This window comes from Diabrotica virgifera, chromosome 6 (genome assembly GCF_917563875.1).
Source record: "Diabrotica virgifera virgifera chromosome 6, PGI_DIABVI_V3a".
Lineage (NCBI taxonomy): Eukaryota > Metazoa > Arthropoda > Insecta > Coleoptera > Chrysomelidae > Diabrotica > Diabrotica virgifera.
In genome coordinates this window covers 27,871,998-27,894,109 of record NC_065448.1, presented here as the reverse complement: position 1 = coordinate 27,894,109, position 22,112 = coordinate 27,871,998, and the positions used below count along the sequence as shown (strand labels likewise).

Sequence of the window (22,112 nt, the reverse complement as noted above, 5' to 3'; positions counted from 1 at the left end):
AAAAAATTTTTTCTACGGCAAAAATTGAGTGCATGGTAAATGCGTATATATCGAAAAACATTGATTTTTTCTGTATAAAACACACTTTCGATAGCGAATAAATCGAAAAGTATTAATTTTATCAAAAAAATGTATGACATTTTTTGCTTAGAATGAATGTTTTTATCGACTTTTACAGTCAAAATATAATAAAAATTTCCACCCCTAAGATGGGGTGGCAACCGCCCCCATGGTAAAAGCGCCTTTCGGCATCATATAGATTTTGATCCTTGAGCTATCCACTACTTATTCTCAAATTTTCAAGCAAATCGATCCATTCTGTAAAAATTGCGAGGTGAAATGCTTCGGTTCCTGGACTATTATTGCAGATTTGGATTCCTTACGTAAAAATAAGTAACTTTTATTCGAGACGTTTTTTTTTAATCATGTGTAATAGATGGCGCTATAATCGAAAAAAACGATTGTTGGAAATGGAAAATTAAATAAAAAATGGAAAGTCACTACTAAAATGGAAAACTTTACTTAAATTTTTTTGGTTTTAGGACCTACTCTTCACAACCCAGTAGATCGCGAAAGCGCTCGAGTGACTGCACATTTAGCATAATTTCCTCCCCTACTATTAGTAATTAATTTCACGCATTTCACTTTTCAGGCTTTGTAGTTTTTGACCGATATCTCGACTTTTGGAGTAAGTTTTTTGCTAGGGTGAGGATTAATATGGTACTTTTACTAATAATATATACTACTTAGATGGTTCCTATAATAGTCCTTATCATTGTCGAGATATACCTATGATTGTTAAATTTACCGTAAAGTTAGCATAAGTTAGTTTTTAGGGATTGGTTAATATATCAATCAAGAGCAATTAATTAGCAATAAAATATGCCGTTAAAGTGGGCCCTGTACTCCTTTTCATTGTTGAGATATAGGGTGGGTGCTGCTAGCTTTACCGTAAAGCCACTGTTTCTCGGAAACGGCTACAGCAATAAATTTTTTCTTTCCGTGCTAAATTAGCAATTAATTCCTTGGGGTTGAATTTTCGATTTTAATCATTTTTTCGGGGGTGAGTTTTGCGTTAGGGGATGATGGGGTAGTTTTTAGGGATTGGTTAATATATCAATCAAGAGCAATTAATTAGCAATAAAATATGCCGTTAAAATGGGTCCTTTACTCCTTTTCATTGTCGAGATATAGGGTGGGCACTGCTAGCTTTACCGTAAAGCTGGCAGCACCCACTGTTTCTCGGAAACGGCTGCAGCAATAAATTTTTTCTTTCCGTAATAAATTAGCAATTAATTCCTTGGGGTTGAATTTTCGATTTTCATCATCTTTTTGGGGGTGAGTTTTACGCTAGGGGATGATGGGGTAGTTTTTCAGGATTGGTTAATATACCAATCAAGAGCAATTAAATAGCAATAAAATATGCCGTTAAAATGATCCCTGTACTCCTTTTCATTGCCGAGATATAGAGTGGGTGCTGCTAGCTTTACCGTAAAGCTGGCAGCACCCACTGTTTCTCGGAAACGGCTACAGCAATAATTTTTTTCTTTCCGTAATAAATTAGCAAACAATTCCTTGGGGTTGAATTTTCGATTTTCATCATCTTTTTGGGGGTGAGTTTTACGCTAGGGGATGATGGGGTAGTTTTTCAGGATTGGTTAATATACCAATCAAGAGCAATTAAATAGCAATAAAATATGCCGTTAAAATGATCCCTGCACTCCTTTTCATTGCCGAGATATAGAGTGGGTGCTGCTAGCTTTACCGTAAAGCTAGCAGCACCCACTGTTTCTCGGAAACGGCTACAGCAATAAATTTTTTCTTTGCGTAATAAATTAGCAATAAAATACAGTCTTAGTCTGAATTTGGTCTTATGAAGTGGTGCTGCTGACTTTACCGACATAAAATTGTCACCCTAAAAAAGTACAATAAATTATACAATAAAAAAAGAGAAAGAGATTAAAAACACAAAGAAGGTCTAAACCTCCGCGGTGTCGAACCGGGTTGAAGCCTTAGCGCTGTGTTAAAAAAAACTTATATATTTATTAGTATTGAGGCCGCGTCCCACCATCAAATAATTTGATCAAACTGGTTTGAACAAACTGAAAGTGACAGTTAGTGACGTCACATCCTGAGTGTTCATTGTGGATAATAATGAAAAATTTTAATTTTAAATAAAGTACAAACAAGTTAGACAACTCAATACAAAAAATTTGATCAAACTAGACTGAGAGTGAGAGCACAGATTTTTAGAATTTCAAAAAAACTGCAATTGTGACGTCACTTTGACGTACTTCCGGAGTTTGCTCAAATTATTTGATGGTGAGACGCGGCCTTTAAGTATTAGCATTTAGTTTTTTTATCAATTTCATTATTTGTAAATTAATTTAAGTTGGTTAGGGCCATGAATGAAGGGTATACCTGCCGGTCAATTTAATGTTTCCACCCTCCTTTTTGGTTTTTTTGCTTTTTATTGATTTCAGTATCTACCTGTGTATTTATGTGCGTACATAAGTATTATATGTGCGCATGTAAGTAATCTTATTATATTTGGAATATTGTAGCAAACAGTAATTTAGTATCTATCGTGGCTGAATGGATCAAGTAATCCAAAGCCAATAAGGAAAGAAAAAAAAACTTCTTACGTGCATACCAGTGGCGGCTCGTCAGGGTCGGCAGTGCCGACCCACACATTTATGGACACATTATAGATTTTTTAAATATTTAATTTAATCGGAGTTGATGATATTCGTTTCTGTGAAATAAAAAATATATCTGTGAGATAATACAGACTAAATTTTATTCATTGTTTTTAAAAGACTTCGATCCCGATACGTTAGTTAAGTGATCCATGTGCGCTGTGCGTAAGAGACTTTTCAAATTAATGATCCTATAGCCATGCACCCGCACCCGATTGCGATTGTGTGAATTCTTATTATAAAGCCCGGCACGGCATGCCGTCCCCAGATCGAGGATTTGCTATATAATAAGAAGCTATGGAATATTAGCCGATAGGCAACCAATTATACATTCTCCGTACTTATTTGAATGCAAAGTACGGCAGCGGGTACCTCTGCCGAGGCCGAGCGGTGATCTGCAAACGGCAGAAACTACGTAGCCACATATTGCCTTGCTGGCGCGCCCGGGATAATAATTATGAAATAGGTAAGTAGTTTTACGTCGTTTAATTATTAGTATTATTATTGATATTGTAATTCTTTTAAGTTGTTAGGAATTACCATTTAGGGGACAGGATGTATCGAAGCATTCGTTAAATTAAGTTAATTATAGAGAACAAATAAAATTGTTTAACAAATACGATCTGGAATTTTCTAATTTATTTTCTGACTCGAAGAATATACCGGCGTACCTAAAACAGCACAGAATGAAAGAATCAATTATTAGTTACATTTTGATCCTTTTCGGTAGAAGTAGACGAAACTACTGATAGAGGTAACATGTCATTCACAAGTATCAATAATTGTTCTTCGATACGCGTTACGTCTAAATTTATGAGAGGTTGTTAGGTTTTTAGACGTGAGTAGAAGCCATAAGACATAATATATTTTTGATGTTTTAGTTTAAAGGATAGATTAAATTTTTTGATATCAAAAATAAATTGGTAAGGCAAATTTATGACGGGGCTGTCTTGATGTCCAGTGAATTGTATGGTCTCCGGACCAAAGTTAAAACAATTACAGCAGGCAAAACTATTATTTACTTACTGTTATAAGTCATTGACCTCTTTGACTATTCAAAATTTAAAAGTTACGCCAAAGAATTTTCAAAATATCTATTAGACAAGTTCATTAAAAATTATCCATCATTTTTTAATCAAATAAAATAAGAAAATGAATTAACAGTTTTATATTCTGATCCAAATATTTTCGGAAGGTGGGATAAGTTACAGACTATGTATAATTTTATATACTGCAATTCATTAGGTACAACAAACTATTCCCGAAATTAATAAATTATTGTGCTCAAATGTGGGCAAATTCTATCTCAAATGAACGGGATTTCTCTTGTCTCAAAAGAGTCAAAACGTATTGTCGAAACACCATGAAACAGTAGAGAATGTCAAACTTGTCTCAAATGTCGATAGAAAAAAACTTTTAAAATCCCTCCAAAACAATAATAAATTTTACAATTACATACATTATAACCCATTTTGCTACTTCGAAACAACATAGACTAGAGTTACTTTATAAACAGATATAGTTTCTAAATTTATAGGAAAAAAAACAAAAAAAATAAAAAAAAAAAACAAAAACCAAAGATCTCCTATGAAATTGAAGCCTTTGGAGACAAAACCTTGCCGACCCTGTCCCTAAAGCCAAGAGCCGCCACTGGTGCATACAAAGTACACACACATTTTTTTTTATACTTCGCCTGTTCTTTGTCTGTCACTTTGTCCGAGAAAAATCTTTTCTTCTTCTTCTGGTTTCTATCCGTTTGATATTCTCCTTCTACCGGGTTCTAGCTTACCTTTGACTTTACCTTGCAATATGGACTGCATAACGTGTCACAGATACTGCAGTTTTATGCGTTTGATGGTAAACGCAATCTCCGATTCATTCTTCATTCTTTCTAGAACTTCCTTGTTCGTGATCTTTGCTGTCCAGGATAATCTCAGCATTCTTCTATAGAGCCACATCTCAAACGCTTTAAGTTTTTTAATAGTGGCCTCTGTAAGCGTCCATGCCTCCGTTCCGTACAATAATATAGCGAAAACATAACATCTCAAATGTCTAATTTTTGTATCTAGGTATATGTTGTGGCTTTTGAAGATGACGCTCATTTTGTTAAAACCCGTTCTTGTCTTTCCTATGCGGCACTTTATTTCCTGTACGGTGCTCCACTGCTCATTTATAATACAGATAGTTTCAAAAGTTATGCATCACCCCTCGTATTCACGATGTTTACGCTTTTATAAATCCGTATCTTTATCACATATTTAATGGGCCTTTTTTATAAAAAATATACATTTTTTGGTTTTTTATTTTATTTGAATAGAATTTCAATTTTTTATAGATATAATTCCTTCGCAGATTTTGATTTCAAGGTCGACAACTGTTTCCCAGGCTTAATAATACTTTTCCGACGCCTAAGCCTAAACTATAATCATTATCGAAACTGTTTCGAAAATAATCATAGTTAACTTTAAAACCTTCGTCATGAGAGCCTACTACTGCTAAAGTCCTCTCATGGTTAACTCACTTGGGAGATCTTGATTGGTTACATTTTCACCCCACAGTTATGTCTTGTACTTGAAGGGACTCTATAAAAACTTTTACAGCATTTTTTTGCATAGATATTTCAATGAGCTTGCATCCCCACCACGTTGGTCTTTGGGTACATATCCTTATTCAAGGAACTTTTTACGCAATAACTGAATTCTATCTCTTGATACACCTAGGGTGTTTACAAAGATATTTATCTACTCTGTCATATTATGTATAAGTTTTTAGTTTGTGAAAACTGTCATTATAGATAGCAGTGCGTGAAGGCTTTAAAGTGTGCGTGAAGTAGCAATGTATTTTAAATGGGATTTACTTTTCGCACTGTTTTTTGGCACACTTTCATATAATCAAATATCCTTAATAATCGCGTTGCCATGGTGATGACATAATGAGCAATAAATTACAACAAAAGTTTTGACAGTTTTGTAGTTTGAAAGAAGTTAAAAGTTTTAAATGTCAAAGTTCTAAAAATTGTAGAATAGAAATGAATTCCAGTGACGAAGAGTTACAGTTTTTTTATTTGTTTATCGTAGATAAAATATTGTATGGCACTGTGAGTGAAGTACTTTGTGCGAACTTACGCGATGTATTGGGACCGTGCAAGTTCGGAAAAGCGACACCTGGTTTCTACGCTCATCAACTTTATTCGCACTTTTAATTGTACTGGCCAAATACGTTAGTCCTGGTTGCTGGATAATTGTCAAGGCCACAGCCCAAAAAAGTTATAAGAAGAAAAACTAAGACTGAGGTTATGTTATTAAACAGTAAACAATTGTATGTAGTAAATAAAATTAATTATTAATGCAGTACTGCAAGCAAAATACAATTAATTAAATTTAATTTTATATAATATTTACATATCATATCAATATTGTGGAGCAACATATAATTTTTCTTCTTCAATGACATTAGGTATGAAATATACGTCAATTTGACAATTCCAATTGACAATATGAATTATTTCAGAAAGTTTCAAGATTTCTCCGATATTTACGCACGATCGTTTCTCATATCCCCTCCAAGTACTTGCACACCGCCAATAACACTCGCTCCGTTGTCGCTCGTGCTCTAAACATCGCGTGCGTTCGCAAAAAGCATACTTCACGAACTGTTTCATAAATAACTATTTTCCACACTAGAACTAGTTCTGGCCGACCACCTCTTAAAACAGGTATGAAATATTTTGTTGATACCTTTTTCTTCTAGTTTTCCTCCTCTCCATTTTTGGCCTCCGATATAGTGTTGCTGCCAACCCGATAACATTTCGGTAATACAAATCACCCTATATAATGTCTCAGAATTGAATAAAAACAGCGTACAGTGAAGAATTGTGTAAGCAGAATCATACATATTTCAGAATGGACATAACGAATTTTGCAACAGTTTAAAATTATTGGTAATTCACTTTATTATGAAGCATGACGAGTTTTGAAACAGTTTAATTATGTTGGACAAAACGAATTTTGCTGCATTATGAAAATGGACGTAACGTGTTTTGCAGCATTTATTGATTTTCTGATACGTTTTAAACAGGTTTATAACGACTTTTGCAACACGACATATATGTTTTTGGATGCAGGAGAAGAAACTCTACAAAATAGCGGTCTTATCTCAATTTTGAAAAAAATGGACAAAACTAGTTTTGCAACTGGGCGACTCAATTGCTGACCGCAGTATGTATAAGGTATTTTGAATTAAATAAATTACATACATTCTTCTTTTTTTGTCAAATAATTTAATTTAAAATATATTTTTTGTACACCCTGTATAAATAATTATGCAAATGTGATATTACCGAATAGAGAATTAAATAACCTTTCAAATGAGCTAGCCCACGACCCCTAGTCTCGTTTAAAAAAATCATCGATTACGTCATCACGCCTAGATAGATGACGTCACTCGTGTGATATATATGCTAAAATATCATAATTTAAAAATAAAAATCGACCTGTTTCGGGACTTTTTCTTAAAGTCATCGGTTTACGAAATAATGAATTTATTCCTTTCATTTGCACCATACTGTATACATTTTTCCAGTGTGCAATTTTAAATGAACATTTAAATGAGGTTTCTGAGTAAACGGCTTTAAACAAATTTCACACTTGTAAAACGTTTCTCCAACAACACAACATCCAGACGAAGAAGTTGAAGACTTTTATGATGATATATCTGTAGCTCTAAAAGACACACCCACCCACTTTACAATCCTGTGTGGGGATTTTAATGCAAAATTAGGCCTTAAAGAAGACGAAGCAGAGACATCACTAGGAAATTTTGGAACTCTAGGTAGAAATGAGCGGGGAGAAACACTCTTAGGCTTTTTGCTACAGAATAACTTGTTCCAAATGAACAGTTTTTTCGTTAAAAAACTACATAGAAGGTGGACGTGGGAAAGTCCTGATGGTAAAACAAGAAATGAAATAGATTACATTATCAGCGACAAAAAACAGATTATCACAGACGTGAGCGTCCTAAATAAATTCACTACAGAAAGTGACCATCGAATGGTAAGAGCCACAATAAAAATAGACCTCAAAAAAGAACGTAATCGTTTGATAAAAAAGAAAACCTTGCAAGCCTGGACTCCCCCATTAAATATTGATAAATACCAACACCATATAAACGCTGCTTTGGAAAGAAATACAACTTCAGATGAAAGTATAAATAGCTTAAATGAAAACATAATTAGAGCCATTGAAGAAAGTCAACGAAAAAACTGCCCAAAAAAGAAGAGAGATGAAAAAATAAGCCCAGAAACTAGAGAACTAATCAAAACGCGAAGTAAAATGAGAGGAAGCGAAAATACTGAAAAAAGTGCGTTAAGAGACATCAACAAGAAAGTATCAAAGGAAATCAGAAAAGATCTAAGGAAGTATAAAACTCAAAGCATCCAGAAAACCATAGAAGAAAATAAAAGTTTGAAAGTTTTACGAAGGAAATTGACCAACGGAAAATGCGAAATACATAAATTAAAAAATAAAAACAGCGAAATAACATCAAACAGAGAAGATTTACTAAATATCGTAGAAGAATTTTATTTGGAACTATATAGGAGCCAAAGGCTGAATCAAAATAATCTGAGGGAAGCGGTTTCAAAGAAAATAATAAACCAAGGCTCCGAAATACTACCAGAGATAACCACTAGCGAAATCCATCAAGCACTGAGAAAAATGAAAAATGGAAAAGCACCAGGTGAAGATGGAGTCGTAATAGAGGCCATTAAAAACGGAGGCCACATTCTTATAGGTAAAATAAAAAATCTCTTTAACTTATGCCTTCATCAAAAGTCGATACCTGAAAAATGGAAAAACGCAGTAACAATACTTTTGCATAAGAAGGGAGATAAGACAGACTTAGAACATTATAGACCCATTAGCCTGCTAAACCACTTATACAAACTCTTTACAAAAGTAGTGACATCAAGAGTAGAAAAGAAGCTAGATTTTTACCAGCCAAAAGAACAAGCTGGATTTCGATCAAACTTTGGGACAAACGACCATCTGCAGGCAGTCAAGTTACTAATTGAGAAGTCAATAGAATATAATAAACCCCTTGTCCTAGCATTCGTGGATTTTCATAAAGCCTTTGACACGATAGAGCTGGATAGCATTTTAGAAGATCTAAATGAATGCCGCATTGACTACCGTTACAGTACACTCATCTATAATATTTATAAAGAGGCAACAATGAGTGTTAAGTTACATGATAAAACCAAACAAATAAGCATAGAACGCGGCGTAAGACAAGGCGACACACTCTCGCCAAAACTATTCATAACTGTTCTGGAATATGCCTTTAAGATGCTCAACTGGGACAATAAAGGGATCAAAATAGATGGAGAAAAGTTAAATCATCTTCGTTTTGCAGATGACATAGTCCTTATAACTGATGACCTAGGAGAAGTAAAGAAAATGCTAAATGAGTTAGACGCTATCTGCTGGAAAATAGGCCTGAAAATGAACTTTTCTAAAACTAAATTTATGACTAATCTGATTCCTAGCGGGCAGCTGATTATACGCGAACAAGAAGTAGAACTAGTGGAAAAGTACATTTACTTGGGTCATGAAATTAGAATTGGCAGAGATAACCAAACATGCGAAATAAAAAGAAGATTAACTCTTGCTTGGGCAGCCTACGGAGCTCTGAGAGACATATTTAGGAGCAGTATACCGATCGGTTTAAAAAGACAAGTGTTTGACCAATGTGTGCTACCGGTAATGACATATGGAGCAGAGACACTGACTCTAACCAAGGCAACAGCGTCGAAAATGCGGGTTGCTCAAAGGCGCATGGAAAGATCCATGCTGGGCGTAACTCTACAGGATAAAATAAGAAATGAAGATCTCAGACAAACAACCGGTATCGCAGATGTTGTAGAACGTATCACCAGGCTCAAATGGAACTGGGCAGGACACGTCGCCAGGCTGAAAGATTCAAGATGGGCACGAAAGCTGATGGAGTGGAGACCAAGAGAAGATAAACGAAGTAGAGGAAGGCCGCCTACACGATGGGCAGATGATATCAGGCGGATTAGTAAAAACTGGCAAAAATCAGCACAAAACCGTGAAGTGTGGAAACAATTGAGGGAGACCTATGTCCAGCAGTGGACGTGAATTGGTTGGATGATGATGATGATGATGATGAAAACGTTTCTCAAGTGTGCGATCTTAAATGACCATTTAACTGAACCTTCTGAGAAAACTGCTTACAACAAATTTTACACTTATACGGCTTTTCTCCAGTGTGTATTTTCAAATGTACTTTCAAATCACTTGCCGAAATAAACTGCTTAAAACAAATTTCACACTTGTGAGTTTTTTCTCCAGTGTGCACTCTCGAATGTCTTTTCAACCCAATTGCCGTAATAAACTGATTAAAACAAATTTCACACTTGTAAAGCGTTTCTCCAGTGTGTAGCCTGAAATGAATGTTCAAATTTATTTCTTCAGCAAACTGTTTAAAACAGATTTCACACTGGTAAACCTTTTCTTTAGTGTACTTTTTTATATGTCGTTCCAAAAAACTTTTGTGGCTAAATTGCTTAAAACAAATTTCACAAATGTAATTATTTAATGTTGTTTCTTCAGTGTTTGCACTTATTTGTTGTTCCATTGTGCATGCAAGTTCAGTTTTCATGATTTCCATTTCGTTCTTAGAAAAACCTAAAATAAAAAAAAAGCTATAAAAAATTTTTGTGTGCAGAAACTACAGAGTAAAACAAAGAGTAAAAAAATTAGTATTAAGAATTAATACAGTGATGAGCGCGCTAATTTTATTTATTTATTTTACGGATATACCATTTTTACAAAAATATGATGTCAACCTTTACATAGCATACGTTGCGATAAAAAAACAAATAAAAATTAAAACTAAACAAAATGCAATAATTAAAGTAGTAGCCTAATAAAATAAAAAAGTCAAAATGTAAATTCGTACAGGTTAAAACAAATTTTATATCAAAGTTTAGGTGGGTACAAAAGATATTTTCAAGAAAGTGTCCAAATCATAAAAGGGGATCATTGTTTAAATAATTAAAAGGGGTCATTTTTGCCAAAAAAATACTTTTTTAACTGCTGAGGTAATTCACTTATTAAAGAAGGTTTATGGGATTTTTATCTGCAAAGTTGAAGGACAAATCTTTCACATAAGACTTACTAAATTAAATTTGACCCCTATTTATTTAAATAACTGGATATTAAACTTTAAAAACAAATTTGCAAAAAATTATTTTTAGCGTTTTAAATAAGCACTATAAAAATATCTTATTTTACAGACTAAGTTGCGCTATGTTACCAGTGTTAAGCAAAAAAAATTGCTCAAAAAATATTTAATATTTTTTGAGATATTGAATTTGTTTATTAAATGTTACTATATTGCAAAATGTTACTAATTGCAAAAACGCGGTTGTTGCCAAAGAAATATTCACCTGCTTAATATCTCATTATTTTTATTTTTATGTATATTCTCGATAAATGTATTGATAAATTCAAATTTCATTTAAAATCCCCCCTAAAATGGCATTTGAAAATTATTAAAATTTGTTTATAATTTGTTTTTTTAATAACGTCGCGGGGATTAAGTATTTTGAAATGCCGTTTCGATAATTGGGTTCCTGGGAATTTTTTACTAATTAACAAAATTTTTTTGTCGTTTTTTCTTCTTCTTTTTTTTTTTCTTGGAGTTATATTACTACGGGCACTTTTAGGGTTAAATTTTATTAAGAATATCAAATCTCTGAGTTGTAGATTCTAGACCTAAAAATATTAAGATTTAACTAAAATCTCTTAAATAAAATGTGGTTACTTACTGAGTTACAGGGTGTTTTATTTAAAAATTTAAAAATTATTGTTACCAAGTACTTTAAAACTATTTGACGTATCCTTATCATACTTGGCAGAAAGTGTAGCTAATATACACCCTACTAAATTGTGATTAATAAACGTTTCTAGCTAGTGCCAGAGGCGTACGACAGGGGATAGTGAATGATTGACCCTTCCCAAATTCTACGCCACTGAGTGAATTAGTATTTTAGCGAAATTTTTCGATTCTCCAATACTTTGTATGTAAATAACTTTATTGGTATCGATAAAGTCATCAGTTTGAGAGATATTGGAAGTTTAAAATGAATGAATGAATGAATCAAAATAACTATGCCGTTTCAATTTTAACGTCCAATATCTCGAAAACTAATGACTTAATCGTTACCAGTAACGAGTATATTATTTACATAGAAAGTATTGGAGAATCGAAAAATGTTTCTAAAATAGTAATTCCCTCAGTGGCGTAGAATTTGGGAAGGGTCAACCATTAACTATCCCCTGTCGTACGCCTCTGGTAGTAGCTAGAAACTTTTATTTATCACAATTTAGTAGACTGTATAGTACCCACACTTTCTGCCAAGTATGATAAGGATACGTCAAATATTTTGAAAGTACTTGATAAAAATAATTTTTAAATTTTTAAATAAAACACCCTGTAACTCAGTAAGTAGCCACATTTTATTTAAGTGATTTTAGACCAATCTTAATATTCTTAGGTCTAGAATCTACAAGATGAAACTTAACCCTAAAAGGGCCCGTAGTAGTATAACTCCAAGAAAAAAAAGAAGAGGAAAAAAAGACAAAAAAATTTGTTCATTAGTGAAAAATTCCCAGGAACCTAATTATCGAAACCGCATTTCAAAATATTTAATCCCCGCGACGTTATTAAAAAAAAACAAATTATCAACAAATTTGAATAATTTTCAAATGCCATTTTAAGGGGAAGTTTAATTGAAATTTGAATTTATCAATACATTTATCGAAAATATACATAAAAATAAAAATAATAAGATTTAATACAGGTGATTATTTATTTGGCAACAACCGCGTTTTTGCAATTGAAAGTAGAGTAACATTTAATAAACAAATTCAATATCTCAAAAAATATTAAATATTTTTGGACAATTTTTTTTATTTATACTGATAACAAAGCGCAACTTCTCCTGTAAATTAAGATATTTTATAGTGCTTATTTAAAACGCTAAAAATATTTTTTTGCAAATTTGTTTTTAAAGTTTTATGTATAATTATTTAAATAAATAGGGGGTCAAATTTAATTTAGTAAGTCTTATGTGAAATATTTACCCTTCAAATTTGCAGAAAACAATCCTATAGACCTTCATTAGTAATTGAATGACCTCAGCAGTTAAAAAAGTAATTTTTTTGCAAAAATGACCCCTTTTTAATTATTTAAACAATGATCCCCTTGTATGATTTGGATACTTTCTTGAAAATATCTTTTGTACCCACCTAAACTTTGATATAAAATTTGTTCCAACCTGTACGAATTTACATTTTGATTTACATGTAGTGTAATTTTATTTCACTAGACTGTCGCGCTCCAGGGGTAGTCGCGCTCACTTCTGTAACGTGAACAGTCGCGTGTTAGATTTCATCTCACAATACGAATTTACAACAAATTTTTATTTTATAGTATTTTTATTTACTTGCTATGTTAGAAATATTATTTCTAACAATTATTAAAGCTAATTGGCTCTCCCCAAAGCCATAAATTCCACAAAAAGAAGAAAAAGAAAAAAATACCTACGCATTACTTCACCCTTCCTCGAGGCACTTACGAATTTTTTTCAAAATTGCAAAATTTTTCATCAAGTTATCGCGAAAAAGGATAAAATGTGAGATTCTATCTAACGGCGCGACTACTCGCGGGTTAAGGGGATGGGTACGTATTTTCGGCTGCGATGCTATTCAAATGTGGATTCATTTTTTCGAATCCTGAGAAAAACTAAGTATTTTTGAAAAATTTAAACGCATAATGAAAGATTGCGTTCTTACCGAGGGCCGAAAGTCCCTGAAAACTTCTATAATGTTTATTTTAATAAGTTACAGGCGTGGAAAACTAAGAGAAAATGTAGTGTGATTTTTAATTTCAAATATCTCATTCGAAGCTACGACAAATAATCCCGGACAAATAATCCCCACAAATTCTTTTGGACAAAATATCCCCTCAAAAAATCCGGGACAAAAAATCCCGGACAAAAAATCCCCCAGAAATATTTGCTGTCGAATAGTTCTCTAAAAGTTTTCCTGAAATTTTAACAAATTAGCCCAGTAAATGAAAGGGAAATTCGGCGATACCGTGTAATTTTCAGGGGCAACTCCGAATTGCATGAAAATTTGGATTTAGGTACTACTTACCCTCCACTTCAAAGTTGAAATTGTGCCGTTGGTTGCTTTTACTTGGGGGGGTGACAGTCACCCCTTCTCGGGGGTGAAAAAACATACGTTCAAGATAAAACCGGAAATGGATAAATTGACTGATTTTAAGCAACTTTTGTTCTATAGAGTTTTTTACGTAAGTCAATACTTTTCGAGTTATTTGCTATTGAAAATGTTGATTTTTTGATAAAAAAAACTACGTTTTCAGACGGTTTTTCGCAAATAACTCAAAAAGTAAATATTTTATCGAAAAAATATCCTTAGCAAAAGTGTAGCTTATAAAAAACCCAAAAAAATGGTGTATCAGTAAAGTATATTAATCAAATAAAAACAAACTTGTAGCTCACGAAAAATACGTTCTTATTCGTCAAATTCCAAATCGAATATTTCAAGGTGAAATCACCGAAAAATTAAGCACTTTTCAGGAAAAACCCATTTAAACTTTTTTAAAGTGTTTATAAAAAGCTTTGTTTTAATTGTTAACAAAAGTTTTAGCATTAAAAATAAGCGAGTTACGCTCAAAATAAAGTTGGCCCTCTTTTTTTTGTAAAAAATCATGAAAATCTCGCCGTGTTTAGCTCCCCAAATGAAATTAATCGCTACCGCTTTACAAACAATTTACTTACCTATCTATTTTTTATATGATCTGTCAGTCTCACCGATTTAAAGTGTTCATTTTTGAAAGGGTTATAATTAAGAAAGCTTGAATAGGTCACTAATCACGAGTGTATGCAAATTTTGAACAGCCATATCTTAACCAATTTTTGTCTTACGGAGAAACAAAATGAAACTAGCATATTTATAATAGCAAAACCTACATTTTTTTACTCTTAAAGATTTTTCTTATCACTAATACTTTTTAAGTTATTTTGAAAAAATGAAATTTTTCAAAAATTTTTAGAAATTTTTTTTGCACTATAAAACCAAATGTTTTCAAAAATAAGCACATCAAACCAATTAAACTTACAGATCATATAAACGATACACATACAGTTAAAATAGATGGTACAGCCAAACGATTAATTTCATTTAGGGTGCTAAATAGAGGGAGGTTTTCACGATTTTTTTTTACCAAAAAAAAGGACCCAACTTTTTTTTCAGTGTAACTCGTTTATTTTTGATGCTGTAAACTTTTGTAAAAAACAAATAATAGGCTTTTTTTCGATACTTTAAAAATGTTAATAAGGTTTTCCTGAAAAACGCTTCTTTCTTCGGTGATTTCGAGTTGAATTATTCGATTTGGAATTAGACGAATAGGAACGTATTTTTCATGAGCTACAACTTTGCTTCTACTCAATTTGTAGACTTTACTGGTATGGTTTGTTCAACAGTAAATGGTTTGAGTTCAATTAGTGCGGTCGTAAATATTATTAAATTTATCTGACCTGGCCCATTGTTAAGACCCACCCGGAGCGATAAGCCACCGAGGTAGACAGAGTTGGTCTTTTGCAATTAACACTGACTAGACGGTACTCCCATAATAAAGCCTAAAATAAATTTTACCTGAAACCGGGCCTTTTATACTATTATCGGTTAATCCGGGCTGTTTATAGTGGTAACTAATTGAACTTAACCATTTACTGTTTAACATACCATACACCATTTTTTTCGTTTTTTTTATAGGCTACACTTTTGCTAAAAATTTTTTTTTGATAAAATATTTACTTTTTGAGTTATTTGGGAAAAACGGTCTGAAAACATAGTTTTTTTGTCGAAAAATCAACATTTTAAATCGCGTATAACTCGAAAAGTATCGACTTACGTAAAAAACTTTATAGAACAAAAGGCGCTTAAAATAAGTCAATTTATCCATTTCCGGCCTTATTTTAAACACGCGTTTTTCACCCCCCGAGAAGGGGTAAATGTCACCCCCCCAAGTAAAAGCAACCAACGGCACAAATTCAACTTTGAAGTGGAGGGTAAGTAGAACCTAAATCCAAATTTTCATGCAATTCGGAGTTGCCCCTGGAAATTACACTCCAAAACGGTCATTTATTGGGCTAAATTTCGAATTCCAATTCCATGCTGAAAACTTTATTTGTGTTATATTTTTGTTAACTTTATTTGTTTATACATGACAAAAAAGTGTGAGTTTTCCAAAAATCGTGGAAGATATGGGGAATGAGCTAAGGCCCTGTTTTCATGACAGGCGCTTACCGCGCATTTTGATAACGCGCTATTACAACTACATACATACATTTAACTTGAGACCGTTCACATGCCAACACGCGTCTAATGACCTAAAACGCGCGTTAGCATGTGAACGGTCTTCAGTAAAATGTATGTAGTTATAACCGCGCGTTATCAAAACGCGCGTTAAGCGCCTGACATGAAAACGGGGCCTTAGCTCATTCCCCATATCTTCCACGATTTTTGGAAAAACTCACACTTTTTTGGTCATGTATACACAAATAAAGTTAACAAAAATATAACACAAATAAAGTTTTCAGCATGGAATTGGAATTCGAAATTTGTTAAAATTTCAGGAAAACTTTTAGAGAACTATTCGACAGCAAATATTTCTTTGGGATTTTTTGCCCGGGATTTTTTGTGGGGATATATTGTCCAAAAAAATTTGTGGGGATTATTTGTCCGGGATTTTTTGTGGGGAGTTTTTGTCCGGGGATTATTATTTGTCCGGGGATTTTTTTGTCCGGGGATAATTATTCAAAAGAAACTTTTTATTTATTCTAAGGGACTTTCGGCCCTCGATAATAATTTAGTCTTTCATTCTGCATTTAAATTTTTTTTAAATATTTATTAGTTTTTTCAGGGTTCGAAAAAAATGGACACCATGTCCGTGGTGATATTTTCCAAATCGAACATTCGCTATCTTTGTCATACAACGCACTGAGTCAAATAGAATATGATGGCAAGACAGTGACAGTTTTAAATATTTGACATGGCATCGGGAATATTTTGAGTTGTTGATTAAATATTGATAGTGTATTTGATAAATAATTGATTTAAGACGTGAACTTAATAAAAAGTTATTTATTGTTTATTATTTATGGAAAATCCAAGCAGAGAATACAATCAGGATATATTCTGTGATCCTAGTATTTTTTTGTTAAAGATGTTCAAAATTGTAAGCGCTCCATAGTAACAATATATTATTAAAAAATCACTTTAACACTTTTCCTCTTTTCTCGATTGAGTATTAGTTTTTGTTGTACATATAAATTATACAATCACTGAATACATAGTTAGTGAAAAAGTTATCACATTTATTAACTGAATTAATAATTTGCAATTATACAAATAACAGTTATCCAAGAACATTCAAAAGCCATCTCTTTAGAGTTAATAATGACATTGTCAAGTAGAATGACATTCTAGTAATGTTTACATATCCATACCAGTGTGGATTTTAGTACACGTAATTTGCCGTGTAAAGACAGAAAAAGTAGGGATCTAGGGATAGCCGTAAAATATTTGCGAATTATGTACCGATGGCCTTAAGGCTGTTTTATCGGTGCACCAAAACCTAGGGACAGTGTTTTCTCTGTTATTTACCGACAAAATTGTCTCAAAATTTGGACACTTTATTCGAAATTATGTTGCCTTTAAAATGATGGTTTTACTTTTTTTATTTTCTTGAAAATTCTGTTGAAAAATTGGATTATACTGTTTAACGTTCTATTATAACCAAACTTTTTACGCCCATCACTTGGAAGAGTTTTTTTCTGTAATCGTTGATTTTTTTTACCTTTCTGTGTCCAGTAATACAGTTGAGTTCGCGAGTCTTTATCCGTGCGTCATTAATACCTGGCGAGATAAAACACATACTTTTTATCTAGCATCATTCTCTTTCACGCATGAAACTCATGACAAACCAGCTGCCGTTTGTTATTAAGTAAAAACACATGTTACTTTTATGAACCATCTAGACTCAGTGCATTGAAAAGAGATAGGTACAAAAAAAGACGACTCGGTATGTTTTCATATTTTAAGCACAATTTGTTTGACGTTTCTGCTTTGTTTACTTTTGTGGCTGTCAGTCAGTTGAATTTTTTGCGGTTTTTGTCGAATTTTTGCGTTTTGAAGTTTCTATATATTACACAAACAGTTGTTTTCACAACTAATTTTATATTAGGCTTTGAAATTTTAAGGTAAATAATTATATTTTGGCAATTAATATTTAAAACATACAAAGCTAACGTCATTCACACAGTAAAGAAATGATTGTGTTTAGATTTCCGTCAAAGTGAGTAAAATAACAAAAATAAAATATGTTATTGAATTTTTTTATAAATTGTTTATCTACTTACTAATCAATAATAATAAAAGAATTTATTAAGATACTTCAAATATAGCTGTAATTCTGCACAAAAATTTTGAAGCAAAACTTACATTTGACATTCTATATATTTGATAAGGTCAAATTTTATAATAAAACCCGTAATCGGAACGGTAGCCACTTTCTGTCAGTTGTTGTTGCGTGAAATAGATTTCCGACTTATTTCGTATGCTTTAAATGATGACGCACGGGTAAAGACTCGCGGACTCAACGGACTCAAATACTGAAATCTAATAGTGAAACGTTACTCATCATTGGCGCTTAGTTTCATCGTTATCACCTTCGTGACGTCAAATCTCATGAACGTACGGTCAGTCGGTCAGTTCGCTTGAATCAGAATCTATTTCCAGTTATTCATTCTTGTATTTTCTTCATCAACTTGCTTAGTGTTTACAGTTTACAGTATTCTTAGTTATTGTGAAAACATTAAAGTTCTTTAGTTTACGGGTATTTTTAAGTAATATATTATTTCCACCTACCTCTACCGAAAGTATACTTTTCCGGACCTGATTGTAGGGAGCAAAGTTGTACTTTTCCTCCCTAGGGAGGAAAAGTAAAAGTGACGCCATGGTATTTCATTCATGAAATACAACTTATTGACGCCCTGTATAATATCTATTTTCTATTACGTAAGTATCTATACATTTTAACGTTTATTTATAAAAACCTTGTATTTTGCAGAATGGTAAAAAACAGTAAATTGTTATTTTGATTTAACAATGTTTACATTAATAATTTGACTTATATTTGACAGTTACATTGTACCTACTTGTTAGTTTTTGTTCTAATAAATTTTGTTGGTTAGTTACATAAATAAATTAAGTAAAAATGAAAAAATGACTTGTTATTTGAGGAAGGTGGAAAAACCATATGTATAACATGTAGTCCTGTCGCCAGGGGGGGTACAACGGCCTCGTTAATTCAGATGGACTTACCCAAGTTTTTTTTATGTATTTTGACCCGTAGAACCCGAATTTTTTGGGTAACAGTTGATCCGGATGTCGATAAGATTGTTATAGACCAAGAACTTGAGGAATCAAATAACAGCGATTTTTGGCAAAACAAAACAATATTTTGTATTTTTTGGGTCATTTTAAGCAAAAAATATTTCTACAAGTTTTTTAGTAGGATGCACAGTTTTCGAGATAAACGCGGTTGAACTTTCAAAAAATCGAAAAACTGCAATTTTTAAACCCGAATAACTTTTGATTAAAAAATAAAATAGCAATTCTGCTTAGCGCCTTTGAAAGTTCAAGTCAAATTATGTCGGTTTTGATTATTTGCATTGCTAAAAATTTATTGTGTTATTGTTAAACAAAGCTACAAACAACTAGTGCGTGAGTGATGTTTCTATGATTTCTCATTTAAAATCGAACGAGTAGGTAGAATAGGTACTAGTGCAATCAAGACTATTTCTACGTTACATGCGTTAAAACGCATGTAAAAGCACGGGAAACCCTACGTGTTTATAGCTTTGTTAAACAATAAAAAAATAAATTTTTACCAACGCAAATAATCAAAACCGATATAATTTGACTTAAACTTTCAAATGCGGTAAGCAGACTTGCTATTTTATTTTTTAATCAAAAGTTATTCGGGTTCAAAAATTGCAATTTTTCGATTTTTTTAAAGTTCAACCGCGTTTATCTCGAAAACTGTGCATCCTACGAAAAAACTTGTAGAAATATTTTTTACTTAAAATGGCCCAAAAAATACAAAATATTGTTTTGTTTTGCCAAAAATCGCTGTTATTTGATTCCTCAAGTTCTTGGTCTATAACAATCTTATCGACATCCGGATCAACTGTTACCCAAAAAATTCGTGTTCTACGGGTCAAAATACATAAAAAAAACTTGAGTAAGTCCATCTGAATTAACGAGGCCGTTGTACCCCCCCTGGCGACAGGACTAATGGGAGTAAAGTGCCTTTTCCTCCCTTGAATGATTACTGCCCTCCGCTACGCGTCGGGCAGTAAACTGCATTCTCGGGAGGAAAAGTAGGACTTTCCTCCCTTGTTATACAAATAGCTATTAGTTTAGTGGTATAAGTTACAAGTTCTTTAGTTTACGCGTATTTTTAAGTACATATTACGTACAGTGTAACCCCGATAAGTCGGCCTCCGATAACCTGGAAGTCCGGCTAACCCGGACAGATTTTCATCAGAAAAAATAAACATTTTTTCACTTTGAGTTTTTTTACCAAGAAATAAACAATACGGTATACAACTGTGCGTAATTTAGATGTACTGTGCATATGTATTTAATTTTTTTGCAATTATAATGGAGTTTATCTGTAAGTATACCGTATTTTATCAATTTTTATCATATTCTCCGGCTAACCCGGATTTTCGATAACCCGGATCGGCCGTGGTCCCGATTAATCCGACTTATCGAGGTTCCACTGTATTACATTAGTTTAGTGATATAAGTTGACAAGATAAGAAATGAGTCCCAGTAAACGTCCTAGGCCACGGAAAAGGAGAGGAATTGCACTACAGTAAGTATTTATTATTTATATACGAGTATTTACTACCGTTTTTAAAAGCTTTTATTTAACTTGACTTATACAGTGCGGTGGAATAAATGTTACCTGTCAAGTAAATAATGTAAGTGAATAAGCTTTCAAATTAAAAAAAAAACTACATACCTACTAAGAAAATACTTTTACCACCTACCTCTACCGAAAGTATACCTTTTCGGACCTGATTGTAGGGAGCAAAGTTGTACTTTTCCTCCCTAGGGAGGAAAAGTAAAAGTGACGTCATGGTATTTCATTCATAAAATATAACTTATAGACGCCCTGTACAATATCTATTTTCTACTACGTAAGTATCTATACATTTTAACGTTTATTTAAAAACACTCTGTATTTTGCAGAATGGTAAAAAGCAGTAAATTGTTATTCTGATTTAACGATGTTTACATTAATAATTTGACTTATATTTGACAGTTGACAGTTATATTGTACCTACTTGTTAGTTTTAGTTCTAATAAATTTTGTTGGTTAGTTACATAAATAAATTAAGTAAAAATGAAAAAATGACTTGTTATTTGAGGAAGGTGGAAAAACCGTATGTATAACATGGGAGTAAAGTGCCTTTTCCTCCCTTGAATGATTACTGCCCTCCGCTACGCGTCGGGTAGTTAACTTCATTCTCGGGAGGAAAAGTAGGACTTTCCTCCCTTGTTATACAAATAGCTATTAAATTAAAACACACCGATAATTATTTTTATCAAGTTCAAGGACAGCTAGCAATAGCTCAGAAAAAATATTGCTACTTTATTGTTTGGACACCTATTATGGGTTTCATTGTTGATAAGGTACATATTTATATTAGTTTATAAACGTATTAGAAACTTTTTTTCATGTCAGAATTTTTAAAATATTCAAACAATATTTTTATGATTACTATTATTATTATTTATGTATCATTATTTATCATATACTTAATACTGATACCTGCACATAATACTAGACTACACAAACTAATTTAAATATGTTCTAATTACAGATAAAAGCCGAGCCGGCATTTTGGAAGCAAATATTGCAAAAATTGAAAAAATTTTATTATTGAAAATATGGTGCCACGTATTTTAAGTAGTTAAATAACAAAAGTATTTTCAGATTACTTTCTTCTAATAAAATACAAAACAGGGTGTTTTAAAATAAGACAGAAAATTATACTACTATCCACGATTTGTGTTTTATTCATCAATTGGATACTTTTCTTATGTAACTGCAACTTATAAATATATTAAAATAATGTACAGTCGGAAAAATGAAAGAATACCCATGAACGAACATATAAAACACGCTGTATTTTCCTGTCACCGTGTCACAAAGAAAATT

At 32.5% G+C, this 22,112-nt stretch overlaps 1 protein-coding gene across 1 annotated transcript in view; it reads right to left on the bottom strand.

Annotated features, from left to right (window-relative positions):
- Nucleotides 1-6,955: 6,955 nt before the first annotated feature.
- The window catches only part of LOC126887402 (zinc finger protein 420-like), a 35,196-nt gene continuing 20,039 nt past the window's right edge, over nucleotides 6,956-22,112 (bottom strand). The window contains exon 3 of the mRNA XM_050654909.1: nucleotides 6,956-10,405. Coding sequence (XP_050510866.1) covers nucleotides 9,897-10,405 — 509 coding nt within the window. The 3' untranslated portion in view covers nucleotides 6,956-9,896. The remainder of the gene's footprint in view (nucleotides 10,406-22,112) is intronic.